This window comes from Python bivittatus, unplaced genomic scaffold (genome assembly GCF_059951505.1).
Source record: "Python bivittatus isolate LINGU-HERP-01145 unplaced genomic scaffold, Pbiv_v1 ctg000480_np1212, whole genome shotgun sequence".
NCBI classification, from domain to species: Eukaryota; Metazoa; Chordata; class Lepidosauria; order Squamata; family Pythonidae; genus Python; species Python bivittatus.
Window position 1 is genome coordinate 70,494,587 of NW_028277075.1, and position 15,305 is coordinate 70,509,891.

At 41.8% G+C, this 15,305-nt stretch overlaps 2 protein-coding genes across 3 annotated transcripts; both read right to left on the bottom strand.

The window, feature by feature from the left end:
* Positions 1-2,439: 2,439 nt before the first annotated feature.
* NUDT8 (nudix hydrolase 8) lies at positions 2,440-8,935 on the bottom strand. 2 transcript variants are annotated; one of them, XM_007439183.4, is made up of 5 exons: positions 6,758-7,151; positions 6,035-6,297; positions 5,403-5,535; positions 5,051-5,128; positions 2,440-4,457 (listed from the first exon to the last, which is right to left on the bottom strand). In XM_007439183.4, the coding sequence occupies exons 1-5, from the start codon at positions 6,785-6,787 to the stop codon at positions 4,236-4,238; spliced, it is 726 nt and encodes a 241-aa protein (XP_007439245.1). In that variant the 5' UTR covers positions 6,788-7,151; the 3' UTR covers positions 2,440-4,235. The 2 variants fall into 2 exon arrangements, with proteins under 2 accessions (XP_007439245.1, XP_007439247.1); XM_007439185.3 differs by lacking the exon at positions 6,758-7,151 and adding an exon at positions 7,171-8,935 and having other exon boundaries at positions 2,441-4,457.
* Positions 8,936-9,076: 141 nt separating this feature from the next.
* On the bottom strand, positions 9,077-14,698 carry NDUFV1 (NADH:ubiquinone oxidoreductase core subunit V1). The gene is made up of 10 exons (XM_007439187.2): positions 14,534-14,698; positions 13,590-13,672; positions 12,268-12,438; positions 11,287-11,470; positions 10,971-11,160; positions 10,454-10,666; positions 10,126-10,292; positions 9,970-10,051; positions 9,493-9,638; positions 9,077-9,337 (listed from the first exon to the last, which is right to left on the bottom strand). Exons 1-10 carry the CDS (start codon positions 14,612-14,614, stop codon positions 9,254-9,256), a joined length of 1,401 nt encoding a protein of 466 aa, XP_007439249.1. The 5' UTR covers positions 14,615-14,698; the 3' UTR covers positions 9,077-9,253.
* Between the last annotated feature and the right edge of the window lie 607 nt (positions 14,699-15,305).

Sequence of the window (15,305 nt, forward strand, 5' to 3'; positions counted from 1 at the left end):
TTTGTAGCCTGGTGCCTTCACCACTAGACCAAACTGGCTCTAATCAAACTTTGCTCTTCTTCTGAGGAAGTAGGCTCTGTGAAAGTAAATATTTGCTGCTGTGTTTGCACGAAGCAGTTGTGGCACTGGGATTTGTTAAATTTGAAAGGGTTCCATCTTCTCTTAATATTCCATTAATCAATAATCATGCTATTGTTTGTTAGAATTATATCCAGCCTTTCCTTCAGATTCCCACAATATCAGCCCTGTTGTGCTGAGAGGCACTTCGTGGCCCAAAATCATCCAATGAACTTCATGGTGAAGGGGAGACTCTTATCTGGGCCTCCCTGGCCTTAATCCCAACACCACACAGGGACACTGAAACTAACCAGGGGAAAACACCACCTTTTCCAATTTTGGATATATTCTTAGCCAAATTTCTGTCTGGCATACAAGAAAATGCAGAGCCATTTGGGCTTATTTGATTCCCCCAACTAACATGGCAATTATTTCTTATTTAGCATGACAGCCTGGCACCTTGACCTAGGTACAGTATCGTTATTTGAAGAAGCAGAATGTGATCCTCAAAACTCACTCTGCTTCATTCCACAAAGAACCCTCTATGGCAACATGGTTGGCATACAGCCACACCATTTCATTCTATTTAAACAAACAAGTGGAAGAAATTTGGGTTGGGTTGAAAAAGATTTTACTTTTAAGAATGAGGATATAAAACTAATGTATAAACATTGTAAACAAATTGTTATCGATACCCGCATAAATTGCACTGTATGGGAACATATACCCAAAGGAAAAAAAAAAAGACAATTCCCTGTCTAAAGAAATTCCCATTTAAAGATGTGACATTCAAGCAATTTACCAGCGATAACCACAGCGAAAAATGACACATACAAATACTTCAGGAGGAAACCAGTGCATTGGCATTCTTTGCATCCTGATATGCAATGCTGTTGGTTCAGAAAGAGAAAGAGAAAAGTACATATTGAAAAGAACTTGTTTCTGGAGAGGGAGGAGGTTAGTGTCATTCCATTCAATAACCTTGATAAAGCCCATTCCCTGCAGTCCCAAAAAAGTTCAAGCCTGGAACTAGGCAGTGCATTTTTGAGTCTAGCCCAGGTATGGCATTTCCACTCCTGGCCTCCCCAGAGGCAAGCTCCTGACTTCCTCACAGCAGATCGGCCTGCAGGAGGCAGGCAAGTCTTAAATTTTTCTAAGTGGGGGGAGGGGGTGGGGAATGGGCTGCCAGTAGGAAAAGCGGCCTGCTCTTTGGAGTGTCACCTCTGACACCAAAAAATTACAGGCCAGTCAGCTGGAAAGAAGCTCCTGGATTTCTAAACTGTGTTCTGGGGAACTCTAGGGTTGCCTAAGAACTTGACAGGGCTCTGTGAGAAACTAAGAACAAACAAACAAACAAACAAACAAAAAGTTAACTCAATGCAGTCAATTTTCTTAAGTAGCTTTGCCTCTTGATCAGGAGTTTGGGGGATTCTTTAAAAAGGAACAGGCCCCATGGCCTGAAAAGGTTTGAAGAACCCTGCTCTAAAGCAACAGTGCCACCTACTGAATGCAACTTTGATGGTAAACATTACTGAAAGAACTGGAAAGAAATATGTGCCCTTAGTATTATCAGGTAAGTTAGATTATTCTGGTTAGTGACACTTCACAGGAGAGTTCTTTCATGGATAGTGCTCCTGTCCTGGTCAGAAATAGTTAAATTCTTACAGGAAACAAGAATTGCAGGTCGATCTCTCAACTGGGCGGTTTAAATTCTAGTTGCGTTTGTCTGCTGGGCTAGTCTCCTTTTGCACTGTTTGGCTCAGAAATAACTTGGCAAAAGCTTCCTAAGTTTTACTTTATTATACATATTGATAAACTATGGTTTACTTTTTCAGTTTACTGAATAAGCCCCAGTTCACACACCGTGCTAAGCCAAAATCAGGTAAACTCAATACAGGATTCTCCCAACTCAGTCTCCGCTTTGTAGTGCAAGAGATTAAGACCCCTTATGAGACAGCTAATTGTGGAAATTAGCTTAACAGGACCAAATCGGCAGATTAATACAAGGTTTCTTTAGAACAACAGCCCCCAGCCTATTCACATCATTCTGAAAATCCTCTATACCGAATTTCATACTGCATGGATAAATCTCTGTACTGCTCTAATCTATATTTAGAAGGAACAGAACTTCCATTCGGTTAGCACTCACTCCTTAATTATAGAGCTGTTCCCCAAGACTGAACAATATGAAGCCATCCATGGTAAAATCACAAAGAGGGGGTCCTCTCCTAAAAAGAGGCATCTGCCACAGCATTGCATGGTTACCTTGTCTAATGTTCATATGCTATATAGATTAGAGCAGTATTTCTCAATCTTGGCAACTTTAAGATGTGTGGACTTCAACTCCCAGAATTCCCCAGCTGGCTGGGGAACTCTGGGAGTTGAAGTCCACACATCTTAAAGTTGCCAAGATTGAGAAACACAGTATTAGAGAAAGGGAAGTCTCTGCACATGGATGCTGCCACAAAGGATCAGGCTGCTTTCAGAGTCCTGCTGCAAGCTGTGCCCCTTTTCGAAGTACATGTCACGTCCTTACACATGCACAGAAGGAGTGGGGCTTTCCTTGTGAGCTCACGGTGCTCTTTGCTATTCTGCCCTACCTGGCAGATGGGGCTGGTCACCACAGAGAGACTCTTTTGGGACTGCAGTGCAACCTTTGAGGGAGGCCTGTTTGTGGAGACTTCCCTGCATAGATGTAACCTCAGGGCAGGATTGGTATTTATTTATTAAACTAATTTAAATTTAGTAGCACTTTTCTATTGCCTCTTTTTAGGCATGACCCTCCTCTTTCCACGTTCAGCTTATGAAAGTAGCTGGTAGCCTGCTTACTGTAAAACAAAACTGTCCACCTCATGTATTCATTGGTACTTTTCTTTTTTCCAAAAGTCACATTCAATTTATAATCTATCAGTTTCTGTCTCTTAAGCTACAATATCCATTCAGACCTATACACTTCTACCGTATTATTTTCAGACTCTCTCTTAACGCACCAATATTCTTTGTTCTCCTCCAAGGAAGGATACATAACATTTTTGGTGTGAACCTTTGTTCAGAAATATGTATCATCTCTGTAATTGCCTGCCAACACTCTGGAATTGTTGTTACACCAAAAAAAATATTTGAACCCCTGGTTTTCAACTCCAATTGTACCATTGCCTGGTAAAGTATTGGGACTAAGTCTAGGAGAAATCGGCATGTTGTTTCCACCATATGACCACCATAAAAAGGAACTCAGATTGCCATCACAACCAAGGTTCTACCAGTTCACAAACATCTTATAAGATGCCTTGTTCTACAAGCTATGCCACAGCCTCAATGAGAATTATGTCTTCTTGGGATAGCAATATGTGACTCATTCTGCTATTTTAGGGGGTAGGAAGGGTATAGAGAAAATGTTCCATGTCTCAAAAACCTAGGAACTGACTATATTAAACTCCCTATATCCCAAACAATTTCAGATTTGATCTCATTAAAAACAGAAGAGATATTTAAATACTGTTGCTTGCATACAGCCTAGATTTACATACAGCTGTTATTAAAATGCAGATTCTGTTAAATCGGCACAGAGATTTAAACTGAAATTCCACATGACAAGGAAATGGTGGAAATATAAAAGAAATAGGGATTAATATTCATTCACGAATTTTCTCCTATACTGTATGGCTGGCACTTATCTGAATATCTTAAAAGGTCAGTGTCCTCTTTGGCAAACACTCATTTTATCTAGCCTGTCAATACAATATTTCTGAATGAAATTATTGCCATTACAAAAAAAAAAAGGATGCAAGTCTGGGATCTCTGGGTTTAACACCTGCTACGTTTTATCTTTAGTACCCATAGACCTGCCAAAACAGAAATCTGCATGAAGTTCCCTGTGTCCTTGTTTATTCAGGTTTTATTTGGGATAAGACCAAACAACAACTGACAGTAGAACAGGATAGATGTTTCTTCTCTCTTTCCCCAGTAATGTAACAGTTGCATTCTGGGGTAGCGGACTGAAGAGAGAAACTGTTTTCTTCATGCTCTGCAGAAATGACCTGACCTGAGTTTTGAAAGATCCTTATGACAAGGAAAAGGAGCAGCACCTGGCTGATGAGATCATCAGTTCTGAAGTTCTTTGACAAATATGAAAAACAGAAAGAGATCTTGGAGACCCAAGTGTGGATTTGAGCCAAAAGTCAGCGCCGACCCACGACATAACTCCGTCTCCGGTATTTTCCTGGAACTAGCAACTCCAGAGTCAGATCAGTTATGACAGCCGTAAGACCCCATACACGGTGAGGACCGTGCAGTAAGACAGGCATTGTGTGGCTATAGACACCATCGCGGCAGAAGTGAGTATAGCCCTGGTTCTTTTCTTGCAGCAAGTGGGAGAAAGACAACGTAAAGACAGTCTCAACCTGTAAATCAAACAACAAAGATTGTGGGGATGAGTGGAAGCACAAATTGTCCAATCTAGTTATGGAATAAATATCTTCTCTTCCATCTCCTAATGACCTGTTAAATGGAAAGCATATTCATCTTCCTGCCACTTTAAGAAAACACCTTCATCCCCAGGCTTTCCAGCCCAAGACAGGAATCATGGAAAACAGGATTTCTACTCTTCAAAATCTCTTGGAAGTAGTTAGTTCAGACCCCAAAGGAGTGAACTGTCCCTATGTGGACAGTTGTAATATAGAAAAAAGAGAAAAGAGGATCAGAACGAAAACAAGGGAGAAGAAAAAAAGGGAAAGAGGGGTTCAGAAAGAGAAACACCTGGTGTCAAAAAGAAAGAAAATGGTGGATCCCACCCATTTGATCCCTACCACAGGTTGCTTAAGCTCCACTCAAGGATTATTTCCAAGGGAATTAGTGTTTAACATAGGAAGGATTGCCACTAGGGTATCACTAAGTGTCTGAGATTTCTTTCACACCCATTTTTCTGGAAATACACATTGAATAAAAGTAACATCTGATACACTATCACTGAGTCCCAGTTAATATTCTGATTCACCTCGTGGGGGTTAGGCTTCAGCATCAGGTTCTCCAGAGGCCCCAAGTTTGCTAGTACAGGAGCCACCATCATATTAGTCTGGGGGGGAAAAAAAGCCAGAATTAAACACACGTGAGTCCTTGGCTACCCCATGCTTCCTCTTGCAAGGCATGTCCCAAGTGGCATGCCAATCCCCTAGCCCAGCCCTTTCTGTTTTCTAGAAATCTTCCATTTCTCTCATCTCAGACAGCAGTTATAAAAAAGCTTTTTCCCCTACTGATCCCAGTGCAAACAGGATATCTATCGTGATTCCATTACAGAAACCTATTTCAAGATTCCTCTTATCCCTGAAAATATGGGGTCTAAGCATTACCCTATCAGGCAGAGGTCTCATGATTCCCCAGACACAGTCCTCCTTTAACTCTATACCCAGCTCTTCATGGGTCTCCCGGAGTGCTGTGGTAATGGCATCCTGGTCAGAGTCATCACGCTTACCACCTGGGAAACTGTAGAAGCAAATCACAATTATTGTGCAAGGGAAGTTTGGGAGGGGAAAATCTTAAGATTACTTAGGGTTGAAGGGGACTGGGAGAGTCAGGAGGTTTCCTGGACATCTTCTGGCCCAACCACTCACTTGGTGCAAGTTTTTCAATGAAGATACATCCTGTTGAGTGGCCATCCTGACTTTCAAATAACCCCTCCCCAGTCTATTTTGCTGTTAAACATTTGCATGCCAGTTTGTAATGTTTAGCTAAACAGTGCTTTCTTGCCACTTCCTTTAGAACGATTGTGCCCTGCCTTTTGTAAGACATTCATATATCTGAAGACCACTATTATGCCTCTCTTTAATCTTCTCTATGCCCAGTTTTTCAACTGTTCTTCAGAGAATTTATGAGATCCACCAAAGGCAACAAGGGGATATGACTGGGGGCTACTGACTCCTGTCTGGGTATCCTGCAATTTATCTTTGCATTTACCAAGGAGGAAGATTAGGCTGTCAAGTACCTGACTTCTCCTTTGTACAAACCGGTCAGAGCATTGGAACGCAGAGTGTACAGGATAGCTGGGTCCCCAGCCACGGAGCACAGAGACACCAGCACAGCTGCCCCCACAGTTTCTTTCCTGTATCGGGCGGTGGATGCCTTTAGCAGCCCTCGGCATCGCTGCTCATTTTCCCAAGATAAATATCTACGTACCAGACCCACACTGGCTATGGGTATATGGGGTATACGCCGGCAGAGGTAGTGCAGAGAGGGAAGCATAATGCCCTAAAAGGGGAAAAAAGAGGAAGGGATGGATTTCACTGAATGGCAGCCCACACCCTGTGGCCTAGTAATTCGTTGAGCCTCACTGCAGGGCTCCTACAGGTTAGTTCAGACATGCTTTTGCAACACTACACGGGGATCTGCAAGAGCAGGCGGAAAGGCGTAAATAGATTCCACAGACAGGGAGGGTTAAAGTCCAAACCCAAGCATCTATTTTTTTCATCTCCACTGTCAAATCTGGGCTAACCACATTTGGTCTGCAAGTCATTTCGTATCATGTCAGGAAACGCTGCTGCGGCCGTCTAACAAGCACAGAGACTCCGGAAAATGCACCGGGACGTGACAGACCCAGGGCAGGCCGGGGTTTACTCCTCCATTATCAGAGAACAAAACCCATCTTAGGAAGGTTAACCAGGGTGTCCGACTTAGGATTTTTGTTTTGTCTTTGCCTTATCAGCTTTACCCAAGCTGGCGTTCTCCAAGAGTTGGACATCACTTCCCATTATTCTCAGCCAACCAGCCTGAGGTTGATGGGAGTCGTAGTCCACCCCATCAAGGAGGCGCCGTGGCTGCTGAAACCGTCCCATTCAAAGTTGTCAGAGGCAAAAAAAAGGGTCTTCCGAGAGCAGCCACCACGGCAAGACACAACACAGTCCTCAGTCCGCCACCAGAGCTATCCACAAACGACGCGGCGACGCAACCGAAGCTGAGCAGAGAATCCCAGGGCTCCGTTAGCCCCTCCCCTCTCCTCCCCTCAACAAATATGGCGGGATTGAAAAGCTTCCCAGCCTGCCTTTCAACAGATGGGGGAACAGGGTGATGTCGGTTAGCGCGCATACTTCCGCCAGGCCGAAACATGGAAAGCACCGTTCTAACCTCGTAGGAACGTTCCTCCGTCAAGAGAATTCTTCGCTCAGAGCAGCTTAGAACCGACCGGCGAGGACGGGGACGCCGCCTCAGCCAATGAGGCCGGCAGCTCGCAAAAGCCACGCCCCAAACTGAGAGGCCGGGCAGTAACAGTTCCCTCGCCCCTTACAGCGACCTTGAGGTCTTAGGAGTTTATGGCTGGAAAGATCGAAGGACTGAATTTTTCTTTAAGGCACTCGGTTTTCTTTCGTAGATGATTTACAGGAAAACTTTGTGCCAACAAACACTGATAAGCCTGAACTCCATGGAATTTCACCCAATGTATTCCTAAACTATGGGATACAAAAAAACCCCATTTAACTCAAGGTTGATACATGCTTTAATGAGATTTTGGGATATTCATCGAACGGTAATTTTTAAAATCCTTACTTCTCAGGACAGGTATTAACCACATCAAGAAAGCAAAATGATAACAGCAATAACAAACTGGCAATATAAATATAACCAGATAAATATAGTTTATCTGGAGTCATCTGTCCCGGAATTAGTCCCCAAAAGTGATGGGCCCAGGAATCCTCGGGATCATTTGTTATCTATAGGTACAAAGAGTTATATTAAACTGATAAGTAGCCCACTGAACCTCTTCTAATAACATCACCTATTGTTTCAGGTACTTATTTTAAGCATGTATTCTAGCTTTAATATCTGTTAGACAAAAATTGTGGCCTGTGCGATATGGAAAAATATGTAAAATAATTTAAATGCCACCATTGCTGGGTATGTGATGTAAGAGGCATAAGAGAGCAAAATCTGATTCCCCGTTTTAACATTCCTAAGTGAGCTTGGAACCCTGGAATAATACTATGGTCTATCCTCAAGACGTTCTCCATAGATCCTGTGCTTTTTTTTTTCAACACGGATGAAATGGGATTTTGTACTACAGTACTGTATCTATGTATTTAAACAATTTAGAGGCCACATAACTCCTAACAACTCTGGGTAGCTTAGAGTTTAAAAAGCTGAATAGAAGAATACTATAAAAGAGAGAAAAATTCGTAAGCAGTCCAAAGACAAACTATTCCATTTACTATGAAACAATTTGAAATGGTCTACTGTTCTTTGTCCCTTTTAATTTCTCCCAGAGCAACAGTTGAGGCAAGAATACAAGAATTACATACTACATTAAACCATAATATGGTTTGCCTGTTTTTGGTTTAGGGCACATTATGTGAATCCAGCAATTGTGGGTTATTCAAAAAGCTAATTCAAGAAGGGGTGAAACCCATCTTTTAGTACACTGCACTGCTCCTTTCTTATTAAGCCTTTGTAGTTTCTAAAGATGACTGCATATGCAAAACAATACTGAAATATAACATGCACAACCACGTGTGCTGCATTAGACCATTTCATCTTGATGTTTACTACTTGTAAGAAACATTTAAAAAGAATTGCAATATTAGTAGTACAATCAGCTTTCCACTTCATCTGCACATTTATAGACCTTGCAAAAGAAGAATTAGGAAGGGGAAATTAATCAGTAGTTCAGATTAGTTCATTGGAAGTTACATATATGTACTACAGAGTCTTGATTGCTCCCTTGGACAATATTTTCCCATAAATTCATATAGGCTAGAGGGACTTCCTTGCTTCATTTCATAGTCAATCACTCCAAGAACTATATAAGGACCCCCAAGGCCCTTGGGCACAGGATGTTGATGAGCTTGTTGTGTGAGATGTGATGGGGCTTCCTGGCTGTGTGTTTTGATTTTCAGTGGGGTTTATTGCATTCTATTTTTACTGCTGTACACCATCCAGAGTCACATTTCTGAGTTGGATGGCCAAATAAATCTAATAATTAAATATGGTAACATCCAGCTATTCACCTTATTCTCCTTTCCATAAGGAATTACACAGATCAGTCTAAAGTATTTAATAGATAAACTGCCCAATAAGAAAGCAAAAGAAGAATAGGACTTGAGGCAGGTTGTCACAAGTAACAGAAATCAAACACCGTTCTTGAAGCCCAAGCAAAAGCAGACATGGGCCTACAAAAGATTATAGAACAGTGTAACTTCTTTGAGGTGATAACTGTTCATCCAGATGCCTGCTGTATTTTAGATTCATTATATTGTCTCATCCGTTCCTCCAGCTCTGGACGGAAGTGACGAATTAGACCCTGTGACAAGAAATCAAGCACAAAAATTAGCATCTGTAGCATTCCCTGTACTCCAACATGATGCCTCCTGATCATATTATTTCATTTCTAGCCCTCCATCAAGCAAATTGCATGATTCTTCAGCATGTTCTGAAGGTAAGTAAAGAAGAAATTACCTGCACAGGCCAAGCAGCCCCATCCCCCAGGGCACAAATAGTATGACCCTCAATCTGTTTGCTAATCTCCCAGAGTGCATCAATTTCTGCCACTTGTGCACTGCCTCTCACAAATCGCCACATGACCTTGTTCATCCAGTCAACACCTGTAGGAAGGGAATCAATGTTAAAAGTGAAATACAAAGCCTCATGAAAGTCACACAGAAGCATCATGATACTGAACAGAGAAGTGTAAATTGATTTTGCTGACTAAGCTAGAGGTCTTTTTCTGACTGTATCCTGGGATAACTGACAATTTCCCTTTTCAGAGATTTTCAGACATCTGTTTCTACCACTACCACCGTATTTTAAACAATACTGGCATAAGAAAAAGATTTTGAAATTATGGGCTACATTTTTTTTCAATCCCAGCCCTAATTCAGAAACGAATTCTGGGATAATTTTGGTAGCACTCCAAAATTGGAAAGTAACACTCACCTTCCCGACAAGGTGTGCACTGTCCACAACTTTCATGCTTGTAAAATTCAATGAGGCGGGCAATGGCTCGAACTATATCTGTCTGGGGAAAGAGAAGAAAGTGAAGATGCACCGTGCATGAAACACAGAGAAATAGCTCTAGGGAACATTGCTTACCGACTTGTCCATGACAATGAGAGCTGCTGTCCCAAGCCCGCTCTGTGCCTGCACCAATGCATCAAAGTCCATCAGGACCGTCTCACACACTGACTTGGGGATGAGGGGAGTAGAAGAGCCTCCAGGAATCACAGCAAGCAGATTATCCCAGCCACCTCTAACACCCCCTGATTAAAAGGCAGAAACACACAATGAGGCTTGGCTCTATAGTTGACTGGACCATGTCAACAAACGAGGAACAGAAGGAACTAAAAAGCTTCTCTCACTAATACGAGGTATCTAAATTAAGGTGACAGCTCATTATCTAGGGCAAGTAAGTCACTCTCACCTGCATGCCGTTCAATTAAGTCACGCAATGGTACTGACATCTCCTCTTCCACAGTACAAGGGGTGTTGACGTGGCCCGAGATATTGAAGAGTTTAGTGCCAGAGTTGCGCTCACGTCCAAAGCTAGCAAACCAGGTACCTCCTCGACGGCAGATGGTAGGTGCTACTGCAACTGTTTCCACATTTGCCACTGTAGTAGGGCACCCAAAAACCCCTAGAAGAAGAAAGACAATGGCTTAACTTGAACAACATTTCTGAAGGATCTAAGGTGGAAAGGAGAATGGGCACAAGCATAATCAAAACCGGAATTTCAGGATGAAGAGCGTGTAGCAGAGGCAATCGCATCATTAAAGGGGAAATCTGGACAGGAACTTCAAAGCTATTTTAGGTAAAAGAGTATTTATGTCAACGAAGTTATGCATAGATAGGCAATGAAAGTCCCATGTTGACTTGAAGAAGCACGTTAGGAATACCGTCCCCTCCAACCACTACTAGAGAGAGCGTTTAAAATGCCATACCTACATCTGCAGGGAAAGGAGGCTTGAGGCGTGGCTTGCCCTGTTTGCCCTCCAGGGATTCAATAAGTGCTGTCTCTTCACCACAAATGTAAGCACCTGCCCCTCTTGTCACAAAGACATCAAAGTCATAGCCAGAGCCACAAGCATTCTTGCCCACCAGTCCTGCTTCATAGGCCTCCTTGATTGCCACCTAATAAGATAAGACAGCGTGAATTATTACACCCAAATCCCAAACACTAGTGAACTTGATTTCTGACCACAGAAAAAGCCAATCCAGCACACAAAATTAAGGCAACCACAAGAGACAGCAGCTTACCTGCAAGTTTGATGCTTCATTGTAGAACTCTCCACGTATATAGATGTAGGCAGCTCGAGCCCCCATAGATCTTCCTGCCACTAGGCAGCCCTCTATTAGCTTATGGGGATCATGACGCATAATCTCCCGATCCTTACAAGTTCCTGGTTCCCCTTCATCTGCATTCACTACCAAGTACTTTGGCCTGAAACACAGAAAGAATTATACCCAACAATAAGAAGCAATGCTCCTCCATCAGCATCTGTCTGTAGCACTGCAGTTAGAAATGCTAGCTAATCTGTCTACTACATATGAAAGTCTACAGAGAGATCACATAACTGTTAGCCCAACTGATCTATTCAGTTCAGGATCTTTACTCACTCAGTGATCATAGTATTCAACTTCAGCCTCAAGGAAATCAAGGCTTAGGAAATCTGAGCATACAAGTATGCATCCTAAGTATTACCGAGGAAACTATATTTGAATTTCTGCAGCCACAGCTAATTTTAGTCTCATAATAATCTCATATCATAGGCTAGGTTGAGAAAAGGTGAACTGCCCAATAAGAGCCCACAAGAGCACAAGAGATATTTAAAGATGAATTTTCAAAGTGCAAACTCTACACTCTGTTCACCTAGCTGAGCTAACTCTCTGTCCCACCTCATAGTAGCTCTTCTGGGTAAGAAGTCCAGAGATTTTGCTGCTTCACAGAGCCAATCTTTCTAGAGAACACAACTTTTTAAAAAGAGAGGAGAAGACATGGGCTTAAAACTTTGAAACAGATATGAACATTCCTCAAAGCTAAGATGCACAATTTAAATGTAAAAGACTGAAATGGAAACCAAAATCCCAAATTCTAATAAATAATAAATGGCTTTCCAACCCAAAGTTTTTCTGAGGATAAAGAAGGAAAAGCAATGATTCTAGACAGCTTCTGCACAACAAGACAAGCAGAATCTAAAACTTGAAACTAGACCACAATTTTCATATTTGGTAACACACCTGCCATCTGGAGGCTTATTCATAAAGCTCCACTTGAGGCCAGTGGGAAAACCAGCTCCTCCACGGCCTCTCAGGCCTGAAATCTTTATCTCATTCAAGATCCAGTCAATACCCTTCAGCAGGATTTCCTTGGTTTTATACCAGTCGCCTCGGCTCAAAGCCCCTTTCAACCTAGAGACAAAAAAGAAAAAGAGTCATACAAATTAACTCCATTTTGTAAACAAATTTAGAACTGCTTTCCCCATCTGGCCTTAGAATATGATAGCTAGTTTGATGTAGTGGTTAAGATACTGGACTAGAAACTGGGGGAACACAAGTTCTAGTCCTCCTTTAGGCATGAAAATCAGTAATATGACTTTGGCCCAGTTGCTCTCTCTCAGCCCAGCCCACCTCACAGGGTTGTTGATATAAGGAAAATAAGAGGCAGGAACATTATGTATTCCACTTTCAGTTGTACAAATAGGTGGGATATAAATCTAACAGAAAATAATTATTATACTTCCCAGCCTATTGATCCTCCAGATACTTTACACTCCAAATTTCCAGCATGCTGAGAACTGCAATGCTATTCTGTATGAAATCAGTTTGGGGAAGGTGATGCAGAGAAGCATAACACCAGTCCTGATATCAGATGTCACAGATCTTGTTCATCTGACATGCTCCACTTGGTCAAAGGGGAGGAGATAAGTCATCGTGCAAACACCATAGCCTAGTAAACTAATTCTAAAAACTAACATAAAGAACATTAATTGGCTCTTTGGAGCCTCTTTCTTCTTCTTAATTCCCTCCCTAAAGTCAGAAGAGATATCGAAAAGGAGCAGAAAGATGTGGGATTGAGTAAGGCCTCCAACTCTATCCATGGTCATGTTGAACAGGTCACTGTGGATTTTTCTTCCCCATTTTCTATTGTGTGCTGGGTAATGGAAGTCAGGACATGACAGTTCTTGGCATCCTTTTCCTTTACAGCAGCCAGAAAACCTCAAAAGTAGTAGCTGCACAAGTAAGTGCATTGATCGCAAAATTATGCAGTGCCAAAGAAAGTATCAGAGAAATTTAGTAGCCAAGACAGCAGTTCTGCAAACAGCCAGTGAATAAATACAACTAGAGAAATGTAAAGTAATTGCAATTGTATTTGAGTAAACCACAATTATTAGACAAATAGAAAAATATTTTTGGCAGCCTATAATTAATTCACTAGTTAAACATTTGCTAATCCTACGTTTCCTTCATATCTTAACTTTCATCTGCTAGCTAAAAAAAGTTTTGAAACTGTATATTTTCCCATCAGTAAACAAAATACATTCTACATTTTTGCTTCTCACTTCCAATCATGACGCCCATAAAGATTAGTGAAAATGCGATCCTCATCTTTGAGGGGACCAAAGTGAGTTTTCTTTGGGGGTGCCTGTTGAAGAAAAAAAAATAGCTTTAACTTTGAAGAAAGCTGTCCTAAAAAAAATATAGGACAAAGGCAGAAGAACAAAGAGGGTGAATAAATCTCTTTCTGAAAGCTAGGCACAGAAATTGAGCAGTCTTCATAATAAGCAAGGAAGAAGCACTCACTCTCCCCCAAGGATATATATTTTAAAACACACACATGATCACACTAAAGATGGAAATAACTAAAAGGCACCTTGGAGGAACTGAGGAGGTCCAAAGCATAGGCCTTTGGAGATCTCCACCACCCATACTCTTTTTTCCTATTCATCTAGTTCAGTGGTTCTCAATCTTTTTGAATCTGCAGCACAATACTGAATATAGCAGTAGTTCTGTGGCACACCAGAAAATTATTAATTGTATATACATATTTTTAAACGTATAAGACATGGTTCAAGGGGAACCGGAGGTTGAGTCATGGCAACTGGACTTCTTTTTCTTTTGGTTTGATACGTTTTGCTGCTTGTCCAAGCAGCAGCGAAACGTATCAAACCAAAAGAAAAGAAGTCCAGTTGCCATGACTCAACCTCCAGATAATTTCCACTTCCTAGATAACTGAGAATCTTCATCAACATAGGTTTAAGGGGAAGTTATACAAATTTTAAATATATCTGCACTGTGTTGCATATACGGATTATACAGAATATACATAATACAAAAAGAAGAAAAATAACATAAGACAAAAATCTCGCGGCACACTAGAAACAAGCCCATGGCACACCTGTGTGCCGCGGCACGCTGGTTGAGAACCACTGCTCTATTGTATATCTCCCCATCCCTTCTTCCTTTTCCCTTGTCGAAAGAAAAAGGAAGAGCAAGCAGAACTCACCGATTCCGGAGCGGCGGCGGCGGAAAAAAAGCGAACCTGGGTGCAAACCCGACGGAGGTGCAAGGGCTGAGCCCCCAACATAGCGCAGAAGAGCAGCGGGGGTCTCCCCAGCTGCAGCGCCTAACCTCCTCACCTTCACCTGTCGCGCGCAATAATAACACGTCACGATGTTTCTCTTCACTCTTCCCGGAAGACCAGCGACGGAGCAACTTCCTTTGCCGCGTGGGGTAATGGGAATTGTAGTTTAGCGTCCATGAGGAACTGCAGGCGACCTCCAACGCGCATTCGGTGCTGAATAAACGACAATCAGGCGGCTGCGAAGATCCAGTCTTTCTGGAGCAAGAGATTATGGGTGTGCGATAAAGTAGTAGATGTGCGTCTCATAATGGCTGATAAAATATATTTATAAGGGTAAAGATGCCTCTCGGATTTACTTTAGGATGCCCTTTTTTTTTCTTTTTTTTTTTTTAAAGATGAGCGGATATGTCAGGGATCTTTCTGAAATCTCATCTATGGTGGACTTGTGAGAAAGCTAAGAAATATTCGGATATGATATGTATTTTGATTCAAAACATTTAAAAATGGACGTACAGTTGAAACCAGAGTTTTCTTTTAGGTATGATGGATAAACAGGTGGAAAGAAAACATGGAAAATTGTTTCTTTATATGATAACTGCAGCGAGACTTTTATATGCGCAAAAATGGAAAGATTTACAAATACCTACAGCTGGAGAATGGATATTGAAACTAATGGAACTGGCAGAGATGGTGA